Source organism: Borostomias antarcticus, assembly GCF_949987555.1.
Source record: "Borostomias antarcticus genome assembly, chromosome: 16".
Lineage (NCBI taxonomy): Eukaryota > Metazoa > Chordata > Actinopteri > Stomiiformes > Stomiidae > Borostomias > Borostomias antarcticus.
The window spans coordinates 23,739,430-23,764,360 of NC_140249.1; the positions used below are offsets into that span (position 1 = coordinate 23,739,430).

General features: G+C 51.7%; 1 protein-coding gene across 3 annotated transcripts in view; it reads left to right on the forward strand.

Annotated features, from left to right (window-relative positions):
• The window catches only part of LOC311319381 (serine/threonine-protein kinase WNK1-like), a 40,531-nt gene extending 18,022 nt beyond the window's left edge, over positions 1–22,509 (forward strand). Inside the window, exons 3-24 of one of the 3 annotated variants that reach the window (XM_084450923.1) lie at positions 310–530; positions 2,431–2,588; positions 6,816–6,904; positions 7,025–7,244; positions 7,838–7,939; positions 8,073–9,071; positions 10,807–10,941; positions 11,990–12,069; positions 12,497–12,659; positions 12,963–13,079; positions 13,544–13,654; positions 14,461–14,512; positions 14,607–14,750; positions 15,324–16,381; positions 16,670–16,744; positions 17,496–17,690; positions 17,852–18,161; positions 18,652–18,829; positions 19,468–19,664; positions 21,123–21,278; positions 21,379–21,581; positions 21,700–22,509. In XM_084450923.1, the coding sequence (XP_084307049.1) occupies positions 310–530; positions 2,431–2,588; positions 6,816–6,904; positions 7,025–7,244; positions 7,838–7,939; positions 8,073–9,071; positions 10,807–10,941; positions 11,990–12,069; positions 12,497–12,659; positions 12,963–13,079; positions 13,544–13,654; positions 14,461–14,512; positions 14,607–14,750; positions 15,324–16,381; positions 16,670–16,744; positions 17,496–17,690; positions 17,852–18,161; positions 18,652–18,829; positions 19,468–19,664; positions 21,123–21,278; positions 21,379–21,581; positions 21,700–22,086 (5,350 nt within the window). In that variant the 3' untranslated portion in view covers positions 22,087–22,509. The remainder of the gene's footprint in view (positions 1–309; positions 531–2,430; positions 2,589–6,815; positions 6,905–7,024; positions 7,245–7,837; positions 7,940–8,072; positions 9,072–10,806; positions 10,942–11,989; positions 12,070–12,496; positions 12,660–12,962; positions 13,080–13,543; positions 13,655–14,460; positions 14,513–14,606; positions 14,751–15,323; positions 16,382–16,669; positions 16,745–17,495; positions 17,691–17,851; positions 18,162–18,651; positions 18,830–19,467; positions 19,665–21,122; positions 21,279–21,378; positions 21,582–21,699) is intronic. The other 2 variants (XM_084450924.1, XM_084450925.1) reach the window with 2 other exon arrangements.
• Positions 22,510–24,931: the final 2,422 nt, after the last annotated feature.

The following is a 24,931-nucleotide window of genomic DNA, read 5'->3' on the forward strand; positions in this document are numbered from 1 at the left end:
GCGGCTGTATGGTCATTTGAATGCCACTACCCCAATCTAAATATTGGGGAGGGACAATTTTAATGATCTCAAATATTGGGAGGGACAATTTTAATGATCTCAAATATTGGGGGGGACAATTTTAATGATCTCAAATATTGGGAGGGACAATTTTAATGATCTCAAATATTGGGGGGGACAATTTTAATGATCTCAAATATTGGGGGGGGGGGGACATGTCCCCCCACAGGACCCCCGCCCCTGCTCTGAACTCATAAACACACATACTGTACAATCAGTGACCCTTGACCCTCCTCCCCTCTCCTGTAGGTACCTGAAGCGGTTCAAGGTGATGAAGATCAAGGTTCTGCGGAGCTGGTGCAGACAGATCCTGAAGGGGCTCCACTTCCTGCACACCAGAGCTCCGCCCATCATCCACCGGGACCTGAAGTGCGACAACATCTTCATCACCGGCCCCACCGGCTCCGTGAAGATAGGAGACCTGGGATTGGCCACGCTCAAGAGGGCTTCCTTCGCCAAGAGTGTCATAGGTACTACCCAGAAGCCACTGCTTCCTTCTGCTGTTCTCAGAGTTCAATTTGGGACTAAGGTTGTTATACTGTGGTTATAGCCGAGGTTACGGTTGATCATGTCGGGGAGGGGGGGGGGGGGGGGAAGTTATTATTTCTTTGTCTTTTTTGTTGTTTTTATTTTATTTCCCTTTACGACAGTGTGGTTCGAAAACAGACCACAATGTTTCAGCTCTCTCTCAAACCACAGCTCAGACCAGAGGCTGAGTGGGCGTGCTCCATAGAGAACCACAAACCCTCTCTCAAACCACAGCTCAGACCAGAGGCTGTGTGGGCGTGCTCCATAGAGAACCACAAACCCTCTCTCAAACCACAGCTCAGACCAGAGGCTGTGTGGGCGTGCTCCATAGAGAACCACAAACCCTCTCTCAAACCACAGCTCAGACCAGAGGCTGTGTGGGCGTGCTCCATAGAGAACCACAAACCCTCTCTGTGCTCACCCAGCCCCACACCTTTACTTAGCAGTGACACAATCCAGCCATTTTACACTTTCTCTTCAAAGGGAAAAGCTCATTATTTCAGGCACCTACTGAATGTAAGTAGCGCCTCAAATCGTTCCCATGTCCTCTGTCCAGGGCTTCAGGTATGGGCTCGGCCTCCCCAGGTATGGGCACGGCCTCCCCAGGTATGGGCTCGGCCTCCCCAGGTATGGGCTCGGCCTCCCCGTCTCACGGCTCTGTGGCCCTGTGGTTTGGAAATATGTGGTCTGTTTGCCCGTGATGCCAATAACGTTTACCCTCTTTCTCTTTTTTGAAGGGTTTTGCCCCCCAACAGGTTTTTGTCAGTGTGTGTCTTGTCTTTTAAAATATTCCAGGACAACAGAGAATAAAACATTTGCTTCTTTCTCTGTCTGGGAAGCTCCTCCCCCCCCCTCCTCTCCCTCTCCACCAGACTTTTATTTTCTTCTTCTTGTTCCTTTCACATTCTCGGGTATGTTTTTAGACTGTAGGCTCTAGCTGTGCCCCATTCTGCTGTAAGGAATGAATAGGGTACTGCTGGTCAGTGAGTAAGTATGCACTATTATGGGCCTGGTAAGTGAGTGCTGTGACACGCACCTCATTACAAAAACAATTCATTCAAATAAAACCATTAGAGTTTTTCTGTGTAAGACCTGCGCTTGAGAGCAGAGTATATGTGCTATAGTCCATCAGAGCTCGGTGTACAGGGACACACTGGTGAATAACTAGCTATGGGATCTGCTTTCGCTCAGTTCTGACCATAACGGGCTTTCTTTTAGGGGGCGTGGGGGTGTGGGGGGGTGGGGGAAGGTAAGTCAGACTTCACAAAGGTAAGTTTTTACTTAAAAAAAGGTTGTTTGAGTGCTTGGTTGTAAGGAAAGGTGATGCAAGTTGTTTCCATAGCTAGTCCATTGTCTGCTGATCATTGGCGTTCGGCTCCACCAACTAACCGGGTATGACTTGACCACCGTGGTATTGTGCGCCAGTGCCTCTCTGTAGATTGGACTGGTGGGGGGGGGGGGGTTTGTCTAACACTCCTGTCGAGCCGGGCACAGTGTGTTCTGTACACCAGCTTCCTTGTGTAGACCCCGTTACTCCCCAAACCACACGGTCTTACACAGAGAAACCTCGGCCTCTTTCACTGCAGCCTAACTGAGCCCAGCTCCCCCCCTCCCTCTTTTTCTTTTCTTTCCCTTTTTTGCTCTCCTCCCCCCTTCTCTCTCTCTCTCTCTCTCTCTCTGTCTACTCTCACCTCGCAGGGTTCTGCTCGTCCGGGGGACAACAGCGGGGGACTGGTCCCTCCTCACTCCTCCCCTGGGCACAGGGGAGAGGTGTGTTTGGGTGTGAGAGGCCCACTCCCTTCAGACAGAGAGCACCGTTCTGAATGGTTGTTTTGATTTAAGGTACCCCTGAGTTCATGGCGCCTGAGATGTATGAGGAGAAGTACGACGAGTCAGTGGATGTGTATGCCTTTGGAATGTGCATGCTGGAGATGGCTACCTCCGAGTACCCGTACTCCGAGTGCCAGAACGCAGCACAGATCTACCGCAGAGTGACGAGCGTAAGTCTCCCTGCCTCTCCTCACCCCTCCCTCCCCCTCTCCCTGCTTCTCCTCCCCCCTCCTCCCCCTCTCCCTGCTTCCTCTCCCCTGGGGAGACACTGGGGACATGTCCCCAGCAATATTTGACTACCGAATTGTCGCCAGCAATAATTTGGTACACAAACGCTTAGCAGATCTCCTTCTCAACTGGTCCCGCCTCTCTAGCCCGATATCGCTAATATGATTGGTTTGCCGTTTATTGCTAACGCTAAGGCTGGCTGTGGTATCTGGTTGAATTTGTTTGCGCGGCTACAAAGCTCAGCCTCTGTCAACACATAAATACGGGAAAATCGTGTCTCGTAATGGTTGAAAGTGCATTTTATTCAGTACTGGACATAAGGGATGTATGTTTTTTTGTTTTATATAGTGAAAAAAAAAAATTCTACTGGCACGCCACGCACGTTTGCATTAAATGTCCCCGCCGAAGCTCGGATCAGAAATACACCTTTGCCCCTGCCCCGGCTCCTGCCCCCCCCCCCCTCCTCCTCCTCCCTGCTGCCCCTCTCTGCCTTTTCCTTCCTCCACAACTGGTTCTTCCTGTACTAACAGCCCCCTCTCACTCACCCTTTAGTTTTTTCTTTTTTTTTTTCTTTCTTTTTATTTATTCAACCAGGTTAGTTTTAAGATTAAAAATCTCTTGCAAGAGAGACCTGGCCAAGAAAACAGCACAAAGTCACAGACACGCATAATTACATTATACATTGCATTAGTACAGATTGGGCATCTAACAATTAAATATTAAAAAAGAAAAGCCACATCAAGTTACACATTGAAGGCAGGCAAGATTATTTCTAGCAATGTTACCACTTATGGGTCAAAATCACATTTACAGGCCCGCATTTCATTTTTCTCCATGACTTTTAAAAGCTTTAAAAATCGTTTTAGTGAGACGAGCTCCTGCAGTTCCTTTGAAACGAGGTCTTTGAACTCATTCCAGGCCAGAGGAACAGACAACGAAGTTTTTTTTTTGCCAAACTCCGAGTTTTTAGTACAGTCAGCAGGACACTGTTTTGAGAACGTAGCCTGTCCTGCCGGGTAAGGTATGAGCATAAATATGATGGAGCTGTTTCAGTATGTCCTTATAAATGAAAAGGTACCAGTAAAAGTTGAGGGCCAGCCTACTCTCACATAAAGGGTACAATGATGTGTTTGAGGGATAGTTACTGACCAACCTCGGCTCCCCATGATCGAGTCCAGGATATGTATTGCTGCCACTGGAGCATGCATGTTACCCAACCCTTCTCCTCACCCCTCCCTCTTGCCTCTCACCTCTACTCATCTTCCCTCTCCTTCTCCTCACCCCTCTCCTTCTCCTCACCCCTCTCCTTCTCCTCACCCCTCTACTCCTCCTACTCCTCTCCCTCACACCATCACATATTCCCTGCAATCCTTCTCCCTAGTCATTCCCTTCCTGTGTCTCAATCAGCCTGTCTTCCCTCCTCCTGACTCTGACTTCCTGTTGACTATAGACTGACTCAGTCTTGTAGACTAGACTGACTGTTCTGTAGACTACAAACTGGCCTATAGACTGACTTGGGATCCTCCCAGGGAATTTTGAGCATTAAACACTTCATTTCCTTCATTCTGGCGTTGTATGCACCGATTTCTGCTGGATTAGCTAGTTGGCTTCTATCTTGGCTAGTTGGCTAACTTGAATGCCAACACTATTTAGAACTCTACAACACATAGCTAGTTAATTACTAGAAGACCGACTATAAACCTGTTATGTAGACTATAAACCTGTTATGTTATGCATGTCCTGCCACAGTCTCATAATGAACCGAAAATATTTTTGTTTTCATCTCTCACTCCCAGTCAGAAAATGTCCGCTAGCCGTGATGCTATTTTCTGCTTTGTTAAACTCCATTCACTTAGTTGGAACATTAGTGATCTACAAGTCTGATATTTTTTGCGTTAATTCTCGATTACTTGGCTGCTTGTTAGGCCTGTACAATTATATGGGGAACACTGACTATAGACTGACTCTGTCTTGTAGACTATAGACTGAATATAGGGAGGTAGGTACTTCATTGCAATTATAGTTACAAATACCTCCGTCCAGTAAGTAGACTCTTGCAGACCTGCCTCTCTCTCTCTCTCCCTGTCTCTCTCTGTCTCTGTCTGTCTCTCTCACTGTCTCTCTGTCTCTCTCAGTGATTTACAGTGTGTGTTTAGCACGTCTGTCATGAGGAGTGTGGTTGATTAGGAGGTGTGTCTCAGTCCTGCTGGCTGATAACTGAGCCTTGGCCTGGATCCAGAGAAACAGCAGCAACTGCCACACTCATTAACTCTGTATCTATTTCACATGCGCGCACACACACACACACACACACAAACCCTGTTACCCTAACACACCCAGGGTTAGGGTGTGTGTGCAAATCTGGAAAATATTCCACGTAGCAGAATCCCCAGCTGATCATTAACCGTGCAGGGAGATGCAGTGTGTGGTGCGTGTCCGTCTGCGCCGTTAGAGGCAGAGCAGACTGGACGTTCTCCTCAGGCCCTCAGATAAACATTAAGCCCCCTAGATTAGCAACTGGCCCCCCCAGTAACCACTACTGTACTCGCTCAGAGAGAACTCTCACTCAGAACGGTATCAAGTTGGTTAGCAAAGCTTAATCTAGAGAACCCTACACCATCATAGCCCTACACTATCATATCTTAATGTAGAGAACCCTACACTATCATAGCTTAATGTATAGAACCCTACACCATCATAGCTTAATGTAGAGAACCCTACACTAACATAGCTTAATGTATAGAACCCTACACTAGCATAGCTTAATGTATAGAACCCTACACTAGCATAGCTTAATGTACAGTATATAACCCTACACTATCATAGTGGTGAGGTCTGATGTCATTCTGTACAGTCAAGCCAGAAAGTGCACAGGACCCTTTCACCCTCTCCCCCTTTTATTATGTTACAGACTTATTCTACAATAGATTGAGTTCCTTTTTTGTCTCAAAATTCTACACAAAATAGCGAAAGTGAAAAAAGTAAAAACAGGTTTTTAGACATTTGTGCTAATTTATTAAAAATCCAAATGTAAAATATAATATGTTCACAAGTGTGCACACCCTTTGATATGATATAAAAAGTGAGATGAGGAGCATTTTTTCCCAATGATCCTGCTTGAGATGTTTGGACATGATTGGTGAACTGCTGCCTATATAAGGTCCCACAGTCGACAGTGCATGTCAGAGCAAACTCCAAGCCATGGGGTCAAAGGAACTATCTGCAGACCTCAGAAACAGGATTGTGTCAAAGCATAGATATGGAGAAGGGTACAGAAACATGTCTGCAGCTTTACAAGTCCCAAAGAGCACAGTGGCCACCATCATTCGTGAATGGAAGAAGTTTGGAACCACTAAGACTCTTCCTAGACCTGTAGACCTGGCCGCCCACCAAACTGAGCAATCGGGGAAGACGGGCGTGATCAGGGAAGTGAGCAGGAACCCGAGGGTCACTCTGACAGAGCTTCAGCGTATCCTCTGGGATATGGGAGAACCTTCCAGAAGATCAACCATCCAGGCAGCACTCCACCAATCAGGCCTTTATGGTAGAGTGGCCATTGGAGTTTGCCAAAGCACCAACGCTCCCCTTCCAACTTGATGGATCTTGAGAGGAGAAGAACAGGAGAGACTGACCAAAAATAGCTGTGCCAAGCTTGTAGTGTTACATCTACCTTACAGACTTGTGGCTGTAATTGCTGCCAAAGGTGCTTTAATAAAGTACCGAGTTAAGGATGCGCGTTCATATGTACTTGTGATATATCAAAGGGTTATTTTTAGTACATTTGCAAACATTTCCCAAAAAACTTTTCACTGTCATTATGGGGTATTGTGTGTAGATTGATGAGGGTAAAAAAGAGAATTTAATCCATTTTGGAATAAGGCTGTAACATATTAAAGATGCCCTGTAGATTGTCCTAGGAGGTCCTCCAGTCCTCCACATGTCTGTAACGCCAGGCAGGGTCCTGCTGACATCAGTCCAGCCCATCGCTCCACCCTGGGGCCCAAAACTCTCCTTCCCTCCCTCCCCCTCATTCTGATGCTCCTATAAGACAGCAGCAACTCCCACGCGTGACATCTAGACCCCTTTACTAACTGACATGGACCTAACCCCCCCCCCCCTCATGATGAGGCTGGTTCCAACACTCATCCTGGGCTCTGTGTGTCCTGTAGGGGGTGAAGCCAGGCAGCTTCGACAAGGTGGCCATCCCTGAGGTGAAGGAGATCATCGAGGGCTGCATTCGCCAGAACAAGGATGAGAGGTCGGCATCACGCTTACAAAACTCAACAGACCTATCGCCCCCAGTGGCAGCAGATCCTGCTTGACTTTTTATCTTTTGCCTCACTCACACCCCTCTCCCTCTGTCTCCCCCACCCCCCAGGTATTTAATCAAGGACCTGCTGAACCACGCCTTCTTCCAGGAGGAGACAGGCGTGCGCGTGGAGCTGGCAGAGGAGGAAGACGGGGAGATGGAGGCCATAAAGCTTTGGCTGAGGATAGAGGATTCAAAGAAACTGAAGGGGAAGTACAAAGACAACGAGGCCATCGAGTTCTCCTTCGATCTCAGCAAAGACGTGCCGGAGGACGTGGCACAGGAAATGGTGGGTGAAGAACCTCGGCCTTCTGGTCAAGTCTTTGAACTGAAGCCTTCTGGTTAAGTCTTTGAACTGAATCACATTCACACGTGAAATACTGGGAGTCAGTCTGGCAGTCGCTAGGCAGAAAACCACTGGCCAATGAGTATGAAGTATGGAGGGAGGAGAGATCTGCACACTGATATCTCCCGGTTCACTTTATTGGGGAAATAAAAAGCACCGTTTCCACCCTTAGGTCTTTATCAGGCAACTTCAAAGTTTCAAATGACAGGTAGCAGGTTTATATAGGCTGCGAGCCTGTGACATCACATCTGACCGCTGTCGACCGCTGTCGTCATCAGAACAGCCTTTTACAACCTGCGCTCTAGCCCAAGAAGTTACACTTTTTTCAACTGCCAAAAAAGTCTAGAGCTCACGGCGCTATAGCGCTAAAAAGCGCTTGGAACACAGCTCTCGTCTTTATAGCGCCCTAGAGCTCATTACTGATTGTAAACAACGAGAAAACAGCGCCAGATCTAAAATACAGCTTGCCGGTGGACACGCACCCTAATATTTTCCCCTCCAGCTCTAACATGGTGGGTGTTCTCTGTGTGTCTCAGGTGGACTCTGGCTACGTTTGTGAGGGAGACCACAAGACCATGGCCAAGGCGATCAAGGACAGGGTGTCCCTCATCAACCGCAAGAGAGAGCAGAGACAGCAGGTCTGTACCATGTCAACCTCATGTCTAATGGTCTAATACGTATGTAGGTTCTTGTGAGGAGGAGGTCGTTCTACTGTTGTGCTTTCTAATCTGCCTCTGAGGCGACTAATAGTTTCCCTGACTTGGATGGCAGGTCCGGGAGGGGCAGGAGAAGAGGAGGTTGGAGATGGAGCAGCAGGGACAGTTACCCTCGCAGGGGCAACAACAATCGGCTCCTGGGCAACAACCCAGCACAGAACCCCCTCAACCTTCCCCCCAGGCTCTGCAACAGTCATATACCAGCCCCCAACCCAACCTGCAACCTCCAGCCCAGCAAGCTCAGGGGCTTCACTACGTTCCCCAGTCCACAGGCCAGGTCCCGGCCCCAGCCCCTGTCCAGGACCAGACAGGTCTCCAGGGCCAGACAGGGGTTCAACCAGGTCTCCAGGGCCAGCCAGGTCTCCAGGGCCAGACAGGGGTTCAACCAGGTCTCCAGGGCCAGCCAGGGGTTCAACCAGGTCTCCAGGGCCAGCCAGGGGTTCAACCAGGTCTCCAGGGCCAGCCAGGGGTTCAACCAGGTCTCCAGGGCCAGCCAGGAGTTCAACCAGGTCTCCAGGGCCAGCCCGGAGTTCAACCAGGGCTCCAGGGCCAACCAGAGGTCCAGCCAGGTCTCCAGGGCCTGCCAGGGTTCCAGGGCCTGCCAGGGTTCCAGGGCCAGCCAGGGTTCCAGGGCCAGCCAGAGGTCCACCCAGGTCTCCAGGGCCAGCCAGGCTTCCAGGGCCAGCCAGGGCTCCAGGGCCAGCCAGCGGTCCAGCCAGGGCTCCAGGGCCAGCCAGGGCTCCAGGGCCAGCCAGGGGTCCAGGGCCAGCCAGCGGTCCAGCCAGGGGTCCAGACAGAGTCAGAGGAGCCTGACGTGGACCAGCAGCATCATCAGAAGACAACAGACAGACCACAGGGTTCCACCATCGTCCCAGAGTCTCAGCCCGCCCAGACGGTGATGTCATACAGCTCTCTGCCCAATCAGCAACAGGCCTCCTACCCTCAAAGCCAGACTGAGCAATTACAGCAGCAGCAGCAGCAGGTTCCAGTCCAGCCCAGCTCTGCTCTTCCCACAACCCCCGGCTCCCAGGTGGCTCCTGGGCCCCCCCAGCAGGTACACATCTCAACCCCCCTCTCCTCTCCTCAACCCCTCTCTTCTCTACTCAATCCCTCTCTCCTCTCCCCAACCCCTCTCTTCTCCTCAATCCCTCTCTTCTCTACTCAACCCCCTCTCCTCTCCTCTCCTCAACCCCTCTCTCCTCTCCTCAACCCTCCTCTCCTCTCCTCAACCCCTCTCTTCTCTACTCAATCCCTCTCTCCTTTCCTCAACCCCTCTCTTCTCTACTCAATCCCTCTCTCCTTTCCTCAACCCCTCTCTTCTCCTCAATCCCTCTCTTCTCTACTCAATCCCTCTCTCCTTTCCTCAACCCCTCTCTTCTCCTCAATCCCTCTCTCCTCTCCTCAACCCCTCTCTCCTCTCCTCAACCCCTCTCTCCTCTCCTCAACCCCTCTCTTCTCCTCAACCCCTCTCTCCTCAACCCACCTCTCCTCTCCTCAACCCCTCTCTCCTCTCCCAATCCCTCTCTCCTCTTCTCAACCCCTCTCTCCTCTCCTCAATCCCTCTCTTCTCTACTCAATCCCTCTCTCCTCTCCTCAACCCCTCTCCTCTCCTCAACCCCTCTCTCCTCGCCTCAACCCCTCTCTTCTCCTCAACCCCTCTCTCCTCAACCCACCTCTCCTCTCCTCAACCCCTCTCTCCTCTCCCAATCCCTCTCTCCTCTTCTCAACCCCTCTCTCCTCTCCTCAATCCCTCTCTTCTCTACTCAATCCCTCTCTCCTTTCCTCAACCCCTCTTTTCTCCTCAAGCCCTCTCTCCTCTCCTCAACCCCTCTCTCCTCTCCTCAACTCCTCTCTTCTCTCCTCAATCCCTCTCTCCTCTCCTCAACCCCTCTCCTCTCCTCAAGCCCTCTCCTCTCCTCAAGCCCTCTCTTCTCTACTCAATCCCTCTCTCCTTTCCTCAACCCCTCTCTTCTCCTCAATCCCTCTCTCCTCTCCTCAACCCCTCTCTCCTCTCCTCAACCCCTCTCTCCTCTCCTCAACCCCTCTCTTCTCTACTCAATCCCTCTCTCCTCTCCTCAACCCCTCTCTCCTCTCCTCAACCCCTCTCTCCTCTCCTCAACCCCTCTCTTCTCCTCAACCCCTCTCTCCTCAACCCACCTCTCCTCTCCTCAACCCACCTCTCCTCTCCTCAACCCCTCTCTCCTCTCCTCAACCCCTCTCTCCTCTCCCAATCCCTCTCTCCTCTTCTCAACCCCTCTCTCCTCTCCTCAATCCCTCTCTTCTCTACTCAATCCCTCTCTCCTCTCCTCAACCCCTCTCTCCTCTCCTCAACCCCTCTCTCCTCTCCTCAACCCCTCTCTTCTCCTCAACCCCTCTCTCCTCAACCCACCTCTCCTCTCCTCAACCCCTCTCTCCTCTCCCAATCCCTCTCTCCTCTTCTCAACCCCTCTCTCCTCTCCTCAATCCCTCTCTCCTCTCCTCAACCCCTCTCCTCTCCTCAATCCCTCTCTCCTCTTCTCAACCCCTCTCTCCTCTCCTCAACCCCTCTCTCCTCTCCTCAACTCCTCTCTTCTCTCCTCAATCCCTCTCTCCTCTCCTCAACCCCTCTCCTCTCCTCAAGCCCTCTCTTCTCTACTCAATCCCTCTCTCCTTTCCTCAACCCCTCTCTTCTCTACTCAATCCCTCCTCTCCTCAACCCCTCTCTCCTTTTCTCAACCCCTCTCTTCTCCTCAACCCCTCTCTCCGCTTGGAAAATAGATAAATAGTTCAATGTGTATTCTGTCTCTCAGCCCCAGCAGGTGGCGCTGCCCCCCTCCACCCAGCCAGCCCCTCCCCTGCACCCCCAGCAGCAGCAGACAGAGGGCAGCACTGCTCCACAGAGCTCTACCACCACACAGCTGCAGCCTGGAGCTCAGCAAACACAGGTGAGACACACACCAGCAGTCCTAAGCTGTTCGGAATCGCTCCCTATTCACTATATAGTGCACTATATAGTGCGTCAGCCATTTTGTTTGTAGTGTCCGAATTCTCCACGGAATTTTCGTTCCCTATATAGTCCACTATTTATTACCCACAATTCACCTTGATTTGCAGGGAACAGTGCATGTACCCTACATTTTCTCCGTTCCCTAGGTAGTTCACTACATGGTGAACCCTATATAGGGAATAGAGAGTGAGGGAACGAGGGAACGATTCCAAACACAGCTCTAGTGTTCTTCTACTTCCTACTAAGATGCTCTCAGCTGTTCTCAGCTGTCACGTTCTTTCTCACTGTTCCTCTGCTCTCCCTAACGTCTGTGTGTGTGCGTACCTGTCTCGTTTCTCCTCTCTGCATGCTGCATTCTCTTGCATGACCATCAGTCTTGGGCCAGTGAACCAAGCCCTCCTATCATGTCTCCTCCAATCAACGCAGAGCACCTATATTTCCTCTATCAGGCCTCCCACCTGGCTGTCCTGCAGGTACACGTCGGACCTGGGTGTGATGGGTGGCTCATACCCGGAGGTCTGAGTGTGTTTGACTAGTGTGTTGAGAGTGTGGTGTGACTGCTAGTTATCTAAGCCCCTGTGAGTGAGAGTGACTGTTTCAGACCCCTGTGAATGATTGTGTTACTGTGTTCTGAACCCTTGTGAGTGACTGTGTTCCAGGCCCCTGTGAGTGACTGTGTGACTGTGTTCTAGGCCCCTGTGAGTGACTGTGTGACTGTGTTCTAGGCCCCTGTGAGTGACTGTGTGACTGTGTTCTAGGCCCCTGTGAGTGACTGTGTGATGCTGTGTCTGTGTTCTAGGCCCCTGTGAGTGACTGTGTGATGCTGTGTCTGTGTTCTAGGCCCCTGTGAGTGACTGTGTCTGTGTTCTAGGCCCCTGTGAGTGACTGTGTGACTGTGTTCCAGGCCCCTGTGAGTGACTGTGTGATGGTGTGTCTGTGTTCTAGGCCCCTGTGAGTGACTGTGTGATGGTGTGTCTGTGTTCTAGGCCCCTGTCAGTGTCCCCCAGACCGCGCCAGTGGAGCAGCCAGCAGGACAGACGGCTCTAGTGCCTCCGGCTGTGGAGAGGTAACACTGACTCTGTTCCTCTCTGACTCTGTTCCTCTCTGACTCTGTTCCCCTCTGACTCTGTTCCTCTGACTCTGTTCCTCTCTGACTCTGCTCCTCTCTGACTCTGCTCCTCTCTGACTCTGCTCCTCTCTGACTCTGCTCCTCTCTGACTCTGCTCCTCTCTGACTCTGCTCCTCTCTGACTCTGTTCCTCTCTGACTCTGCTCCTCTCTGACTCTGTTCCTCTCTGACTCTGTTCCTCTCTGACTCTGTTCCTCTCTGACTCTGTTCCTCTCTGACTCTGTTCCTCTGACTCTGTTCCTCTGACTCTGTTCCTCTGACTCTGTTCCTCTGACTCTCTTCCTCCCTGACTCTGTTTCTCTGACTCTTCCTCTCTGACTTCCTCTCTGACTCTGTTCCTCTGACTCTGTTCCTCTTTGCCTCAGCTGCCTCTCCGACGCGGCGTCAGGTCTGAGCGACGGCAACGAGGGCGTATCCACGTCAGGAGGCCGCCACGAGGGCCGCTCGCTCAAACGCCACCAGCGGCGGTCTGTGCGCAGCCGATCTCGCCACGAGAAGACCACCAAGGCCAAGCTCAACGTTCTCAACGTAAGACCCGCCCCTTCCCCGTGTTAATTTAACGACCACCTGCCTCCTCCTCCTCTCTGTGTCTCCTGTCAAATCAAATCAAACTTTATTTGTATAGCGCATTTCATACACAGAGGCAACACAATGTGCTTTGCAGAGAGCAATGGGGGGTGGGCATACAGTAGGCCCCACCCCTACATATTCCAGAGGGAAGCAAAAAAAAAAAAAAGTTTCAGGGGGGGTCAGAAAAGTGAGCTGTAAAAATGTCTGTCTGACCCGCTGGTGGCCGGGCAGAGTGACCTAACCTGTGGTCCTCTCCTCCAGGTGTCCAACATGGGGGACAGGGTGGCCGAGTGTCAGCTGGAGACTCACAACAGGAAGATGGTGACCTTCAAGTTTGACCTGGATGGAGACAACCCAGAGGAGATAGCTCAGATCATGGTAACCACGCCCGCCCTGTTCTCACGGCCTGTCAGAACTAGGGCTGCACATTTCAAGGAATTTCATTAATCGATAAACTGTTAACCTTAACAAACGATAGTCGATTAATTGATAAGAACGTCCCGCGCTGGACTGCGTGTTGCTCGCTTCATTTTTGTGTCGTCTTCCGCTGTGTCGTTGAAATTTCCCAGCATCCCAATCAGCGTTCACTACATGGCGGGACGCCCTCATGTGCAGTCAGACCTTAAATCATGATTACATTTCACACAACTCCCGTTGATAAAGTTCGTAAAAAAATAATAATTTTAAGTTCCATTCCATTAACAAGCAATTAATCGAGTAACCAAATCTTTCTCAAGTAAATTCTTATCGGCGATTAATCGATAGTCGGTTAACTGTTAACATCCCTAGTCAGAACTCACTAGCGTGAGCCCAGTTCTGGACTGAGCGCCTGTGTTCTCCAGGTCCAGAGCGAGTTCATCCTGGAGAGCGAGCGGGAGTCGTTCATCGAGCAGATCCGCGAGGTCATCGACATGGCGGACGAGAAGAGAGAGGGCATGGAGGGCTTCACTCAGGTACGCACACACGCCTCGCCACACACACACGCCTCACCGCACACACACACACACACACGCCTCAACACACACACACACACCTCACCACACACACACACACGCCTCGCCACACACACACACACGCCTCGCCACACACACACACACGCCTCACCACACACACACACACGCCTCACCGCACACACACACACACACACGCCTCGCCACACACACACACACGCCTCACCACACACACACACACGCCTCACCGCACACACACACACACACACGCCTCAACACACACACACACACACACGCCTCACCACACACCTCACCACACACACACACACGCCTCGCCACACACACACACACGCCTCACCACACACACACACACGCCTCACCACACACACACACGCCTCACCACACACACACACCTCACCACACACACACACACGCCTCACCACACACACGCCTCACCACACACACACACACACACACACACACGCCTCGCCACACACACACACACGCCTCACCACACACACACACACGCCTCACCACACACACACACGCCTCACCACACACACACACCTCACCACACACACACACACGCCTCACCACACACACGCCTCACCACACACACACACACACACACACACACGCGCCTCACCACACACACACACGCCTCACCACACACCTCACCACACACACACGCCTCACCACAAACACACACACACCTCACCACACACACACACACACACACACACACATACACCTCACCACACACACACACACACACACAGGTCAGATGCTGATCTTGTCATCCTCTTCAGATGGTGAGCGACCTGCAGCAGCAGCCTGAGATGTCCACTCCTCTCCTACCTGGTAATCACCTCACACACACACACACACACACACACACACACACAGACTCCCCCCAGAACATCCACTGAGTGACCCCTGACCCCCGGTGTCCCAGGTGTCCCTCCCAGCCTGGTGGCTCAGGTGGTTCACTCGGCCGGCCGCAGGTTCATCGTCAGCCCCGTGCCCGAGTCTCGTCTCCGGGACCAGTTCTTCAGCCCCACCTCCACTAACTCCTCCTTCAACGACGAGACCCCCCCAGGTGAGACGCGGCCTGCTGCATCCTCAATGCATTCTGGGAACGTCCGGTTAGGATTCACATCTAGAGATGGAACGGTGGGAAAATGTCATATCACGATCATAATGACCCAAAATTATCACGGTTATCATTTTATCACGGTATTGTAAAATGTGCTGAAGATTTTTCAAAAACTACCGATACACACACTGTAATAATTTCACCAAGTTTTATATTGAAAACCACAAATAAATTATAAAAAAATAAATACATTTTTGCATTAACATTAAAATAATGCGTCTTTGAGACTGTTTCTAGCTTTGGTTGATGCTGGACAGTATTTACAGTGAGTTTTTCAAAAGCGGCGGTTTTAATGATAAAATTGTCACGATAATTATCACGATAAAATTATCACGATAAATTTAATCAAATGTAATCACGGTTTATCATTATACCGGTTATCGTTACATCCCTATCCACATCTATTGTGCTGTTTAGTTATCACGGATGGCGCTCTTGCCCTAGGAAGCGCTCAACATTGTGCGATCGCGCCGCTGACTTCCTGTCCCGCCCCCTGACTTCCTGTCCCGCCCCCAGCAGGTCCAGTGGGTCTGGGCCTGTCCCTGTCCGCCCCGTCTGCCTGCCTCCAGCAGGCCTTCAGTCAGATGAGACAGACCCACGGAGACAGACGGTCCACCATGGGACACCCCGCCCCACCTGACCCCAGCCCTGACCCCTCCACCCTGGCCGGCAACGACATCACAGCCCCTCCCACCACCACCACCCCGCCTGCAGTCTCAGCCCCGCCCTCTGGAACCTCCTCGCCCCCCCCCTCCGCGTACCCAGCTGCTACCGGGAGGGCGTCCCCCACCCCGACCCCAGCGCCTCCCTCCGATTCGACACCGCCTCCCCAGCCCGGCTACCCGCCAGCCCCCTCCCAACCCGCCTCCATGCCCCCCTCCTCCTCCGAGTCTGCAGCGGTACCCCAGGCCCCCCCCTCTCTCCCCCCAGGGGTGGGGCCTCAGGGCGTCGGCGCCGCCCCCGTCCCCCCTCTCTCTGTGCCCGGGACCATACCGAACTTAGAGCAGCAGCCTCTAGCCCCCGCCGCTCCTATTCCGTCCTCTCAGCCAATCCCTGTGTCCGTCTCTGTAGCGCAGCCCGCCCCCTCCCAGGCTCAGCCTATCACTGCGTCCGTCCCCGTAGCGCAGCCTGCCCAGCTGTCGTCATCTGGCTTAACCAACCAGCACCAGCCCCCGACTCAGCTCCAGCCTCTGCCCCAGCCTCCCACCCAGTCCCAGCCTCCCATTCAGCCTCCCCCCCAGCCCCAGCCTCAAGCTCAGCCAGGAGACCCAGAAGGGGGAGAGCCACAGACCAAGACCCCCGGTGTAGAAGACATCCACGCCCTGGATAAGAAGCTGCGCTCTCTCTTTAAAGACCAGAGCTCTGCCGACGCCCCCAACACGGGCACCTCGTCCCCCCCCACCGGGACCACCTCTCCCCCGCCCGGCGCCGCCCTGCTGCCCCCCTCCACCCTGCTCCTCCCACCGGGAGGCCCGGCGGTCTCCGCCCCCTCATCCAATCCAGGGCAGGGAGTCACCCCCACGGGACACGCCCACACACCCCCGGCCCAGCCTGGACACGCCCCCAGAGCACAGGTGAGGGAAGAGCTCACGCTCTGAAGATGATGATGATTAATATCTTTTTAGATTGCTATTCTTGCACTTTGCCTTCAGCACTAGATTATGCTCTTAGTCACTTGTTTTACAAAGAAGATGCACTTGTGAGTTCTGGCAAGTAGTAGTACATTGGCTCTTCCTACGTTAAATACAATTATTGTTAGTCGCTTTGGATAAAAGCGTCTGCTAAATGACTAATGTAATGTAATGACTTGAGGATGATGATGATGATGATGATAATACAACATCCTCTTCTCTTTATCTCAGGTGTATCCAGCTGGTGCCGACCAGGTGGTCACGACCCCCTCAGAGCTCCCGCCTCCTTTCCCTGGACCACCTCAGGTGAGCGCTGGGCTGCCCTGTCTTCCACAGTCCCTAGACCTGGATGAGTCCCTAACTAGTCCTGGATGAGTCCCTAACTAGTCCTGGATGAGTCCCCAACTAGTCCTGGATGAGTCCCCAACTAGTCCTGTACGAGTCCCCAACTAGTCCTGGATGAGTCCCCAACTAGTCCTGGATGAGTCCCCAACTAGTCCTGGATGAGTCCCCAACTAGTCCTGGATGAGTCCCCAACTAGTCCTGGATGAGTCCCCAACTAGTCCTGTACGAGTCCCCAACTAGTCCTGGATGAGTCCCCAACTAGTCCTGGATGAGTCCCCAACTAGTCCTGGATGAGTCCCCAACTAGTCCTGGATGAGTCCCCAACTAGTCCTGGATGAGTCCCCAACTAGTCCTGTAGGAGTCCCCAACTAGTCCTGGATGAGTCCCCAACTAGTCCTGTAAGAGTCCCCAACTAGTCCTGGATGAGTCCCCAACTAGTCCTGTAAGAGTCCCCAACTAGTCCTGGATGAGTCCCTAACTAGTCCTGGATGAGTCCCTAACTAGGTAGAACGGGTCGTCCAATGATCGTAGGGTCGACGGTTCGAATCCCGGCTGCTCCCAATGAGCAGACTAGCACCTTGCATGGCAGCTACCACCATCAGTGTGTGGATGTGTGTGTGAACGGGTGAATGAGAGGCCCATTGTAAAGCGCTTTGGATAAAATAAGTGCCGTCCATTTCCCATTGACCATCCTCTGTCTCTGTGTTCCCAGCAGCCCCTGGGTGGGGCGCAGACCCAGCTGGGACCAGCCCTGAGTCCAGAGACCCTCCCTGGGGGAGCTGCTGGTCCAGAGGCCCTCCCTGGGGGAGCTGCTGGTCCAGAGACCCTCCATGGGGGAGCTGCTGGTCCAGAGACCCTCCCTGGGGGAGCTGCTGGTCCGGCAGGCTTCACGCTAGGGCGCTTCCAGGTCAGTGTACAGTAAACCACCTAGCTATGCTAGTGTACTTCAAGCTCTACTAGTATACTTCAAATTACTTCAAGTAAAAATTAGAAATGGGATTCAGCCTTAATCTCTCCTCTCCTCCCCTCTTCTCTCTCTTCCTTCTCTCCTCTCTCCTCCTCTCCCAGGTCTCCGTGGCTACAGACGGAACCACCACGGTCCCTGACCCCTCCTCCTCCTCTCTCACTCCCTCCTTCTCCTCCTCCTCCTCCTCCTCCTCCTCTTCCTCCTCCCTGTCCAGTCCGGAGAACACGCTGCACCGCTGCTCCCCTCTCTCCCGGGGGGGTCGGAGGGGAGACGCGGTCGACGGATCCTCCTCCCCCCACAACACTCAGCCCACCACCATAGGGCGCTTCCAGGTGTCCAGCAGTCTCCCGGCCCCCCGGCCCGACGCCGCCCCCCCCTCGGGCTCTAAAGTGGGGCGCTTCTCAGTGACAGGTGGGTCTGGTGCAGTAGAGGCCCCTGGACTGAGACACGGAGACACAATCTACATTCACGCTCTGAATTCTCTCAGATCCACACTTGGTGACTGATAAATGATGGAGTTCTGTTGTTGAAGATTCAGATAGAGAGAGGAAGGAAGGAAGGAAGTAGGCGGGAGCAGAATTGTAGATCAGACTCATTCGGGACTTTAAGCAGCGACGGTTTGGGGACGGCGAACATTCCAACGCGTTGCCGCAGCGATGGAAATCCATTATCACTAAGCAACATTAGACGTTAGACGACGAAGATGACATGTCTGTAGACAAACAAGAAAATCAATATAACTTTCTGGTATATATTACAAATACACTTAGAATCATTAGGCGTTTACTAGTAGAACACATTCTGAACAGTTACTGTCTAAAACACAGTAGAACTCGATATCCTCGATAGGAGAGCGTCCCAAAGCTGCGTCCTCTCGTTAACAGTGTAACTCTTCTCTCAGTGACCCCGGCTACAGCGGCAGCAGGCTCCGCCCCCGGCCCCGCCCTCCAGAACGGCCCCTCCTCCTCCACCAGCTCCGCCCCCAGCTCCTCCTACAACTGCTACATCAGCAGCGACTACGAGGACTCCGGGCCGGAGGATGAGGCCTTCCAGAGAGAGATCAGCCATCTTAGAGAGAGGTCGGTCTGGACAGTCCTGCCTGGAACCAGGGTTATAATATGCTGTTTTCATTAGTTTTTATTTTTATATCGTTTTAACGTTTTGTGTTCAATTTCAGTTTAGTTTTAATTAGTTTTTAAAGCAGATTTTCTAGTTTAGTTTAGTTTTTAGTTTTTGATAATGCTTAGTTTTAGTTTAGTTTTTATTAGTTTTAGTTTTTTTTTTTCTGCGCTAGCCATCCTGATCTCGTGAGCTCATGTTGTTGCACTCTGTGCAAAACAAACCATCTGGCGAACGTTAGATTACTTCTGCGCAGGATAACAGCTAAAGAAATAATGGAGGATAGATTGAATATCCACCCAAAATACTAGGCTTATGTATGAAATGAAAAAGACTAAAACTAAGGACATTTTCTCTAAATTTTTTGTTTATTTTAGTTAGTTTTGTAAACACACAATACAGTTTTAGTTTTTTTGTAAAGCCTAGTTTTTATTTTTATTTCAGTTAACTAAAATGTTTTTTCACACCTAGTTTTAGTTTTTTAGTTAGTTTTCGTTAACTATAATAACCTTGCCTGGAACACATGAACGCACGGAGAACACGAAACAGAACACGGCTAACTCCTCCTCCTCCTCCTCTCCTCCTCTCCTCCTCACAGACACATGACAGAGATCCAGACGCTGCAGTCTCGTCAGAAGGAGGAGATCGACGCCCTGTTCAGCCGGCTGGGTAAAGCCCCGCCCACCGCCGTCCTCTCCCCCGCCGTTGCCATGGCAGGAGGGCGTCGCCGCCCGAAGAGCAAGACCAGCAAATCAGCTCGCAGCAGCGGCGGCCAGCCCGCCCCCCCGCACACAGGTACGGACCAGGGCTGCATATTTCAAGGATTTTCATTAATCGATAACTGTTAACCTTAAAGGACTATGCTCGTTTTTGACAACCTGGACCTTATTTACGACATATTATAAGAAGTTTGACTCACCCAGATCACTTTTGTGTTGTTCGGAGGCATGTAGAAGAAATATAAAATCCAGCGCGAGCCAGTATATCCATGTAATGGCGGCGCACGGGGCATAGGGAATGCCGTTTCTCAAAATCCATTTTCGGCCGCTAAACGGTTGTTTTCATCAATCACATTGCATGAATCGACAGTTGATATTCCTCTACGCCAGCCATTGTTGTTTTGGTTCCAAATAAGGGGTCTTGATCCTCTGTAACATGATCTTTACAAGCCTCTCCCCCACTTGCTCCAGCACGCATGCGCACAGGCCAGCTGTTCCTCTCTCTGTCTCCTCACCCTCCTTTCAAGGAGCTCTTCGTCCGTATACTCTGGCTCAAAACGATATGGACGTCCGTCATATTCTAATTCATTTTCTAGATCCTCTAAATCTGACAAATATTCAGCCATATTGCACACAATATTCTAGGCACCAACAATCCGATCGTAGCGCAGAGAATGTGAGCCGCGAGTGTAGCCTACAGACAGAGAATAGCAAGTCTGCGCGCTGGCCTGTGCGCATGCGTGCTGGAGCAAGTGGGGGAGAGGCTTGTAAAGATCATGTTACAGAGGATCAAGACCCCTTATTTGGAACCAAAACAACAATGGCTGGCGTAGAGGAATATCAACTGTCGATTCATGCAATGTGATTGATGAAAACAACCGTTTAGCGGCCGAAAATGGATTTTGAGAAACGGCATTCCCTATGCCCCGTGCGCCGCCATTACATGGATATACTGGCTCGCGCTGGATTTTAAATTTCTTCTACAGGCCTCCGAACAACAAAAAAGTGATCTGGGTGAGTCAAACTTCTTATAATATGTCGTAAATAAGGTCCAGGTTGTCAAAAACGAGCATAGTCCTTTAACAAACGATAGTCGATTAATCGATAAGAACGTCCCACGCCGGACTGCGCTTTGCTCGCGTCATTTTTTTGTCTTCTTCCGCTGTGTCATTGAAATTTCCCAGCATCCCAATTAGCCTTCACTACATGGCGTGGCGCCCTCATGTGCAGTCAGACCTTAAATCATGATTACATTTCACGCAACTCCCGTTGATAACGTTAGTTACAAAAATAAAAGTTCTGTTCCATTAACGAGCAATTAATCGAGTAACCAAATCTTACTCGAGTAAATTCTTATCGGCGATTAATCGATAGTCGGTTAACTGTTAACATCCCTAGTAGGGACGCCAGCACTGCTCCACCAGGAAGTGATGCGATAAGAAGTAAGAAGTTATCTTTTAACTCGTGTGTCTTTGTGTGTGCGTGTGTGTGTGTGTGTGTGTGTGCGTGCGTGTGTGTGTGCGTGTGTGTGTAGGAGCCCCAGGCTCAGCTCAGAGTCCCCAAGGCTCAGCCACCCCTCCAAAGCAGAGCCCCCCCCCCAGCGCGGGGCCCTCAGAATCATCCAGACGCTCCTCCCCCCAGCCCCTCAAACCCTCCCCGTCCATGCCCAGCCTAAGCACTCCCTCTACGGGTAAGCGCCGCAGCCCCACCCCCTCCTCCAACAACGCCGGCCTGGAGCCCGGCTGCCCAGCGAACCCGCTCGCTGACCCGTCCGTCCTCTGTGTCCTCAGGGGTGAGCGGGACCGGCTTGGACCCCGGGCCGAACCACGCCCAGAACCAGCCGGCCGGACCCAACCCAGCGCCACCGAGCCAGGGCCGCAAGGGCACCTTCACCGACGACCTTCACCAGCTAGTGGACAACTGGGCCAGGGACGCCATCAGCCTCTCCCAGGGCAAGAGAGGAGGGCCCAAGACCGGGACCCAGGGCCCCGAGGTGAGGACACGACTGCTCTACGTATGGAGACTCTAGACATGTGTACCTGTCTCCTAATATCTCTCTCTCTGTCTCTCTCTCTCTCTCTCTCTCTCTCTCTCTCTCTCTCTCTCTCCAGATCATCCCTCCAGTCAACATGGGCAGGAAGTTCTCGGCTCCGGGTCACCTGTGCCCCCCCCTGCCCCTCCCCACCTCCGCCTCCTCCAGCCTGGGAGGAGCCCTCCCCCCCAACCCCTCCGCCCCTCTGGGCACCCGGAAGGGTTCGCTGGGCCCGTCTTCCCAGGGCTTCGGCTACTCCTCGGCCCCCTACAGCGCCCCCCAGTGGTCAGGTCCCGCCGGCTCCTGTCAGGTCGGCTTGCTGACCCCCAGCCAGCCCCTGGCCCAGTTCCAGCCCCCCAGCTCAGCCGCGGCCCCTGGACAGCAAGGCTTCCACATGGGGGCCCCCATGCCGGGCCCCCAGAAACCCTGCAACAACCCTGCCGGCTCCAGCCTGAGGCCCACGTAGCCTCTGGCCCGCGCCCTGCCCCGTGACGCCCCCAGAGACACCGGGCCACACCCGGACACCGAGCAGGGCTGGGCGGGGTCAGGGGTCAGGAGAACCACTAGCACCCTATGTTTGTAAATGGAGAGTGTAAGGAACTGAGATGAATCGGGAGGGGTCGGAAGTCTGGGACCTGGAGAATTAACCCCCCTCCCCACCCCCCCCCCCTCTCTCTCTCTCTCTGACCGCCAAAGATGATTGTTGAAAGCACTTGTGATGTCATCATTCCGCTGAGGGGAAGAGGGGCAGTGGGAGGGGCTCTGATGTGCCTCCATCTTTATCTGGGCCTGAAGTTTAACTAGGACAGAGATGGAGCTGGACCCTTCACACACACACACACACACACTCACACACACACACACACACACACACACGGCTGTCCTTCAGAGTTGTGGAATGGTATGTTAATAGGCTTAGGGGGGGAGAGAGAGAGAGAGAGAGAGGTTGTAAAGAGGGTTTTGAGCACTACGTTTGTTTAAAGAAGAAGGTTTAAAGATTGTGAGGTAGAGGGGGTCAGGAGAGAGGGATTTAGAGTGGGGGAGAGAGGTCAGTCAGGGGAGGGTGTAGTGGCTAGGGTTGGGTCAGTCAGGTGAGGGTGTAGTGGCTAGGGTTGGGTCAGTCAGGTGAGGGTGTAGTGGCTAGGGTTGGGTCAGTCAGGTGAAGGTTGGGAATGACTTCCTGTCCGCTGCAGCACATTAATGCAATATTGTCAGTGTGAGGGAGTAACTGTGGCCTTAACCCCCAAACACACATGGAGAGCGTTGGACAGAGAGTTCTACTAGTTTAGGATTCCATGGTTAAACTGTATTTTACATCCCATGTGGAACGGTCTGATGTCATTCATCTCTCTTACGGGTTACCTAGGAGACTGATGGGTTACCTAGGAGACTGATGGGTTACCTAGGAGACTGATGGGTTACCTAGGAGACTGATGGGTTACCTAGGAGACTGATGGGTTACCTAGGAGACTGATGGGTTACCTAGGAGACCGATGGGTTACCTAGGAGACTGATGGGTTACCTAGGAGACTGATAGGTTACCTAGGAGACAGACGGGTTACCTAGGAGACCGACGGGTTACCTAGGAGACCTGGCAGGGTCCTAGCTGAGTGAGGAGCCCGTCAGACTGGTCCTGTCCGGGGCATCGGCTGCGTTGTGTTTTGAGACCATAATGCACCAGCATGCTGTGCCGAGGGTCTGTCGGGGGTGTGGGTGGATAGCGAGGGGAGACTGGAGGTGCACGCCATCCAACACGCAGGTGGCTCGGCCGAACGATGATGATGAACGTCTCTCACCTTAATGTTCCATCGTGTGACCTTAACGTCCGAGCCTCTTGAATAGTGGCGAGCGGGGGTCAGGGGTCGGGGGGTTCGCTGGTCGTGGTGTTTCCCATGTGTATATTTAATAAAACAAACGAGATGTTCTTTATGGACCTGTATTCAGCCATCAGATTTTGATGTTGTCTCACTGTAATTATTAAAGGTTGTTAAACAACATGTAGTTAAAGGAATATATAAGTGCAATTGCAGGGTTGTTATTGGTCCATAGCAGCGCAGGTGTAACCCTGTGTTAATGAAGCTCTTAGCTCAACGCCACCCTCAACCCGTTTTCTATTTTACCCTGTATATATTATAAATGCGAGTTCAACATGTTGAGGAAATGGTTTCTCATAATGCCCCTCTCACTTCCACACACACTGCCCTGTAGAACGTGTGCCTTGCATAGCGTCTGACCCCAATAGTTGCCCCAGATGTACAGGGGCAGTTAATACGGTCAGATGTACAGGGGCAGTTAATACGGTCAGATGTACAGGGGCAGTTAACACGGTCAGATGTACAGGGGCAGTTAATCCACACGCACAGGACCCCCCAAATATAGAGCACATTGGGTTATATTGAAAACACTTACATTTCCTCCTTCTCTATGACCGCTTTTAAAAGTGTCAGTTGTGTATTGCCTGTATATTCTAGTTTGACTGTAAATGTTAATGATTTGGGTAATTTGTCTGATTGTTTGGATGAACATTATCAATACAGTATTGCATAGCAGCACTTGTTAAAGCAGAAAATGAGATAAAAGAGAAGACGTTTATCTGGCACCATTGTCTTGCTATTTTTCCACATGTGCCATTCCCCTGTTAGCGACCTCCACACCCACTCCTGGATTGGACGACTACTTAAACTTCTCTAGAGAATAATAAGTTACTGCAATGCAGAATATGCAACGTTTCAAGTTTTATAGGGTGCGAGGGGGAGTCGAGGATGTGCCGAGGGTTGTTACTGACTTTGAAAACGATGTTTTTGATATTGGAATACCGAGGTCCTGCTTTCTATATGGTTATGGTTTGCCTTCCTGTTAGCGAGTCCTCGCCCTGTGCTGGCGTGACGAAGTTCAGCTCCACAGAAAGGACATGTCTCACTACATCACACACGTAGAAACACTGCATGGTTTAAAGTAACACGCTGACAACCCACCACTGTACAGCACAAGCTACGTCATTTTATCAAGAACTATATCTTCAAGTGGTTGAAATATTCCTGTATCTACTACAATCCTGTCATGTGGTACCGACACCCAGTTACTTTGTGCTTTCTGGTCCTTTACTGGCTTCTTGTGACAGTCTACTTTTGTGTTTTTCACATTGTATAAAATGTAAAAGAGATGAATAAAAATAAAACAAATGGAAAATGTTGCCATCTTGTCGTCCACCAGATCTACACCACATTGTTTCAGCTCAATCAATGGCTGTTCAATTATTTACAAAACCAAACCATTTTTTTTATTTTTGTAACAAAAAAATGACACACAAA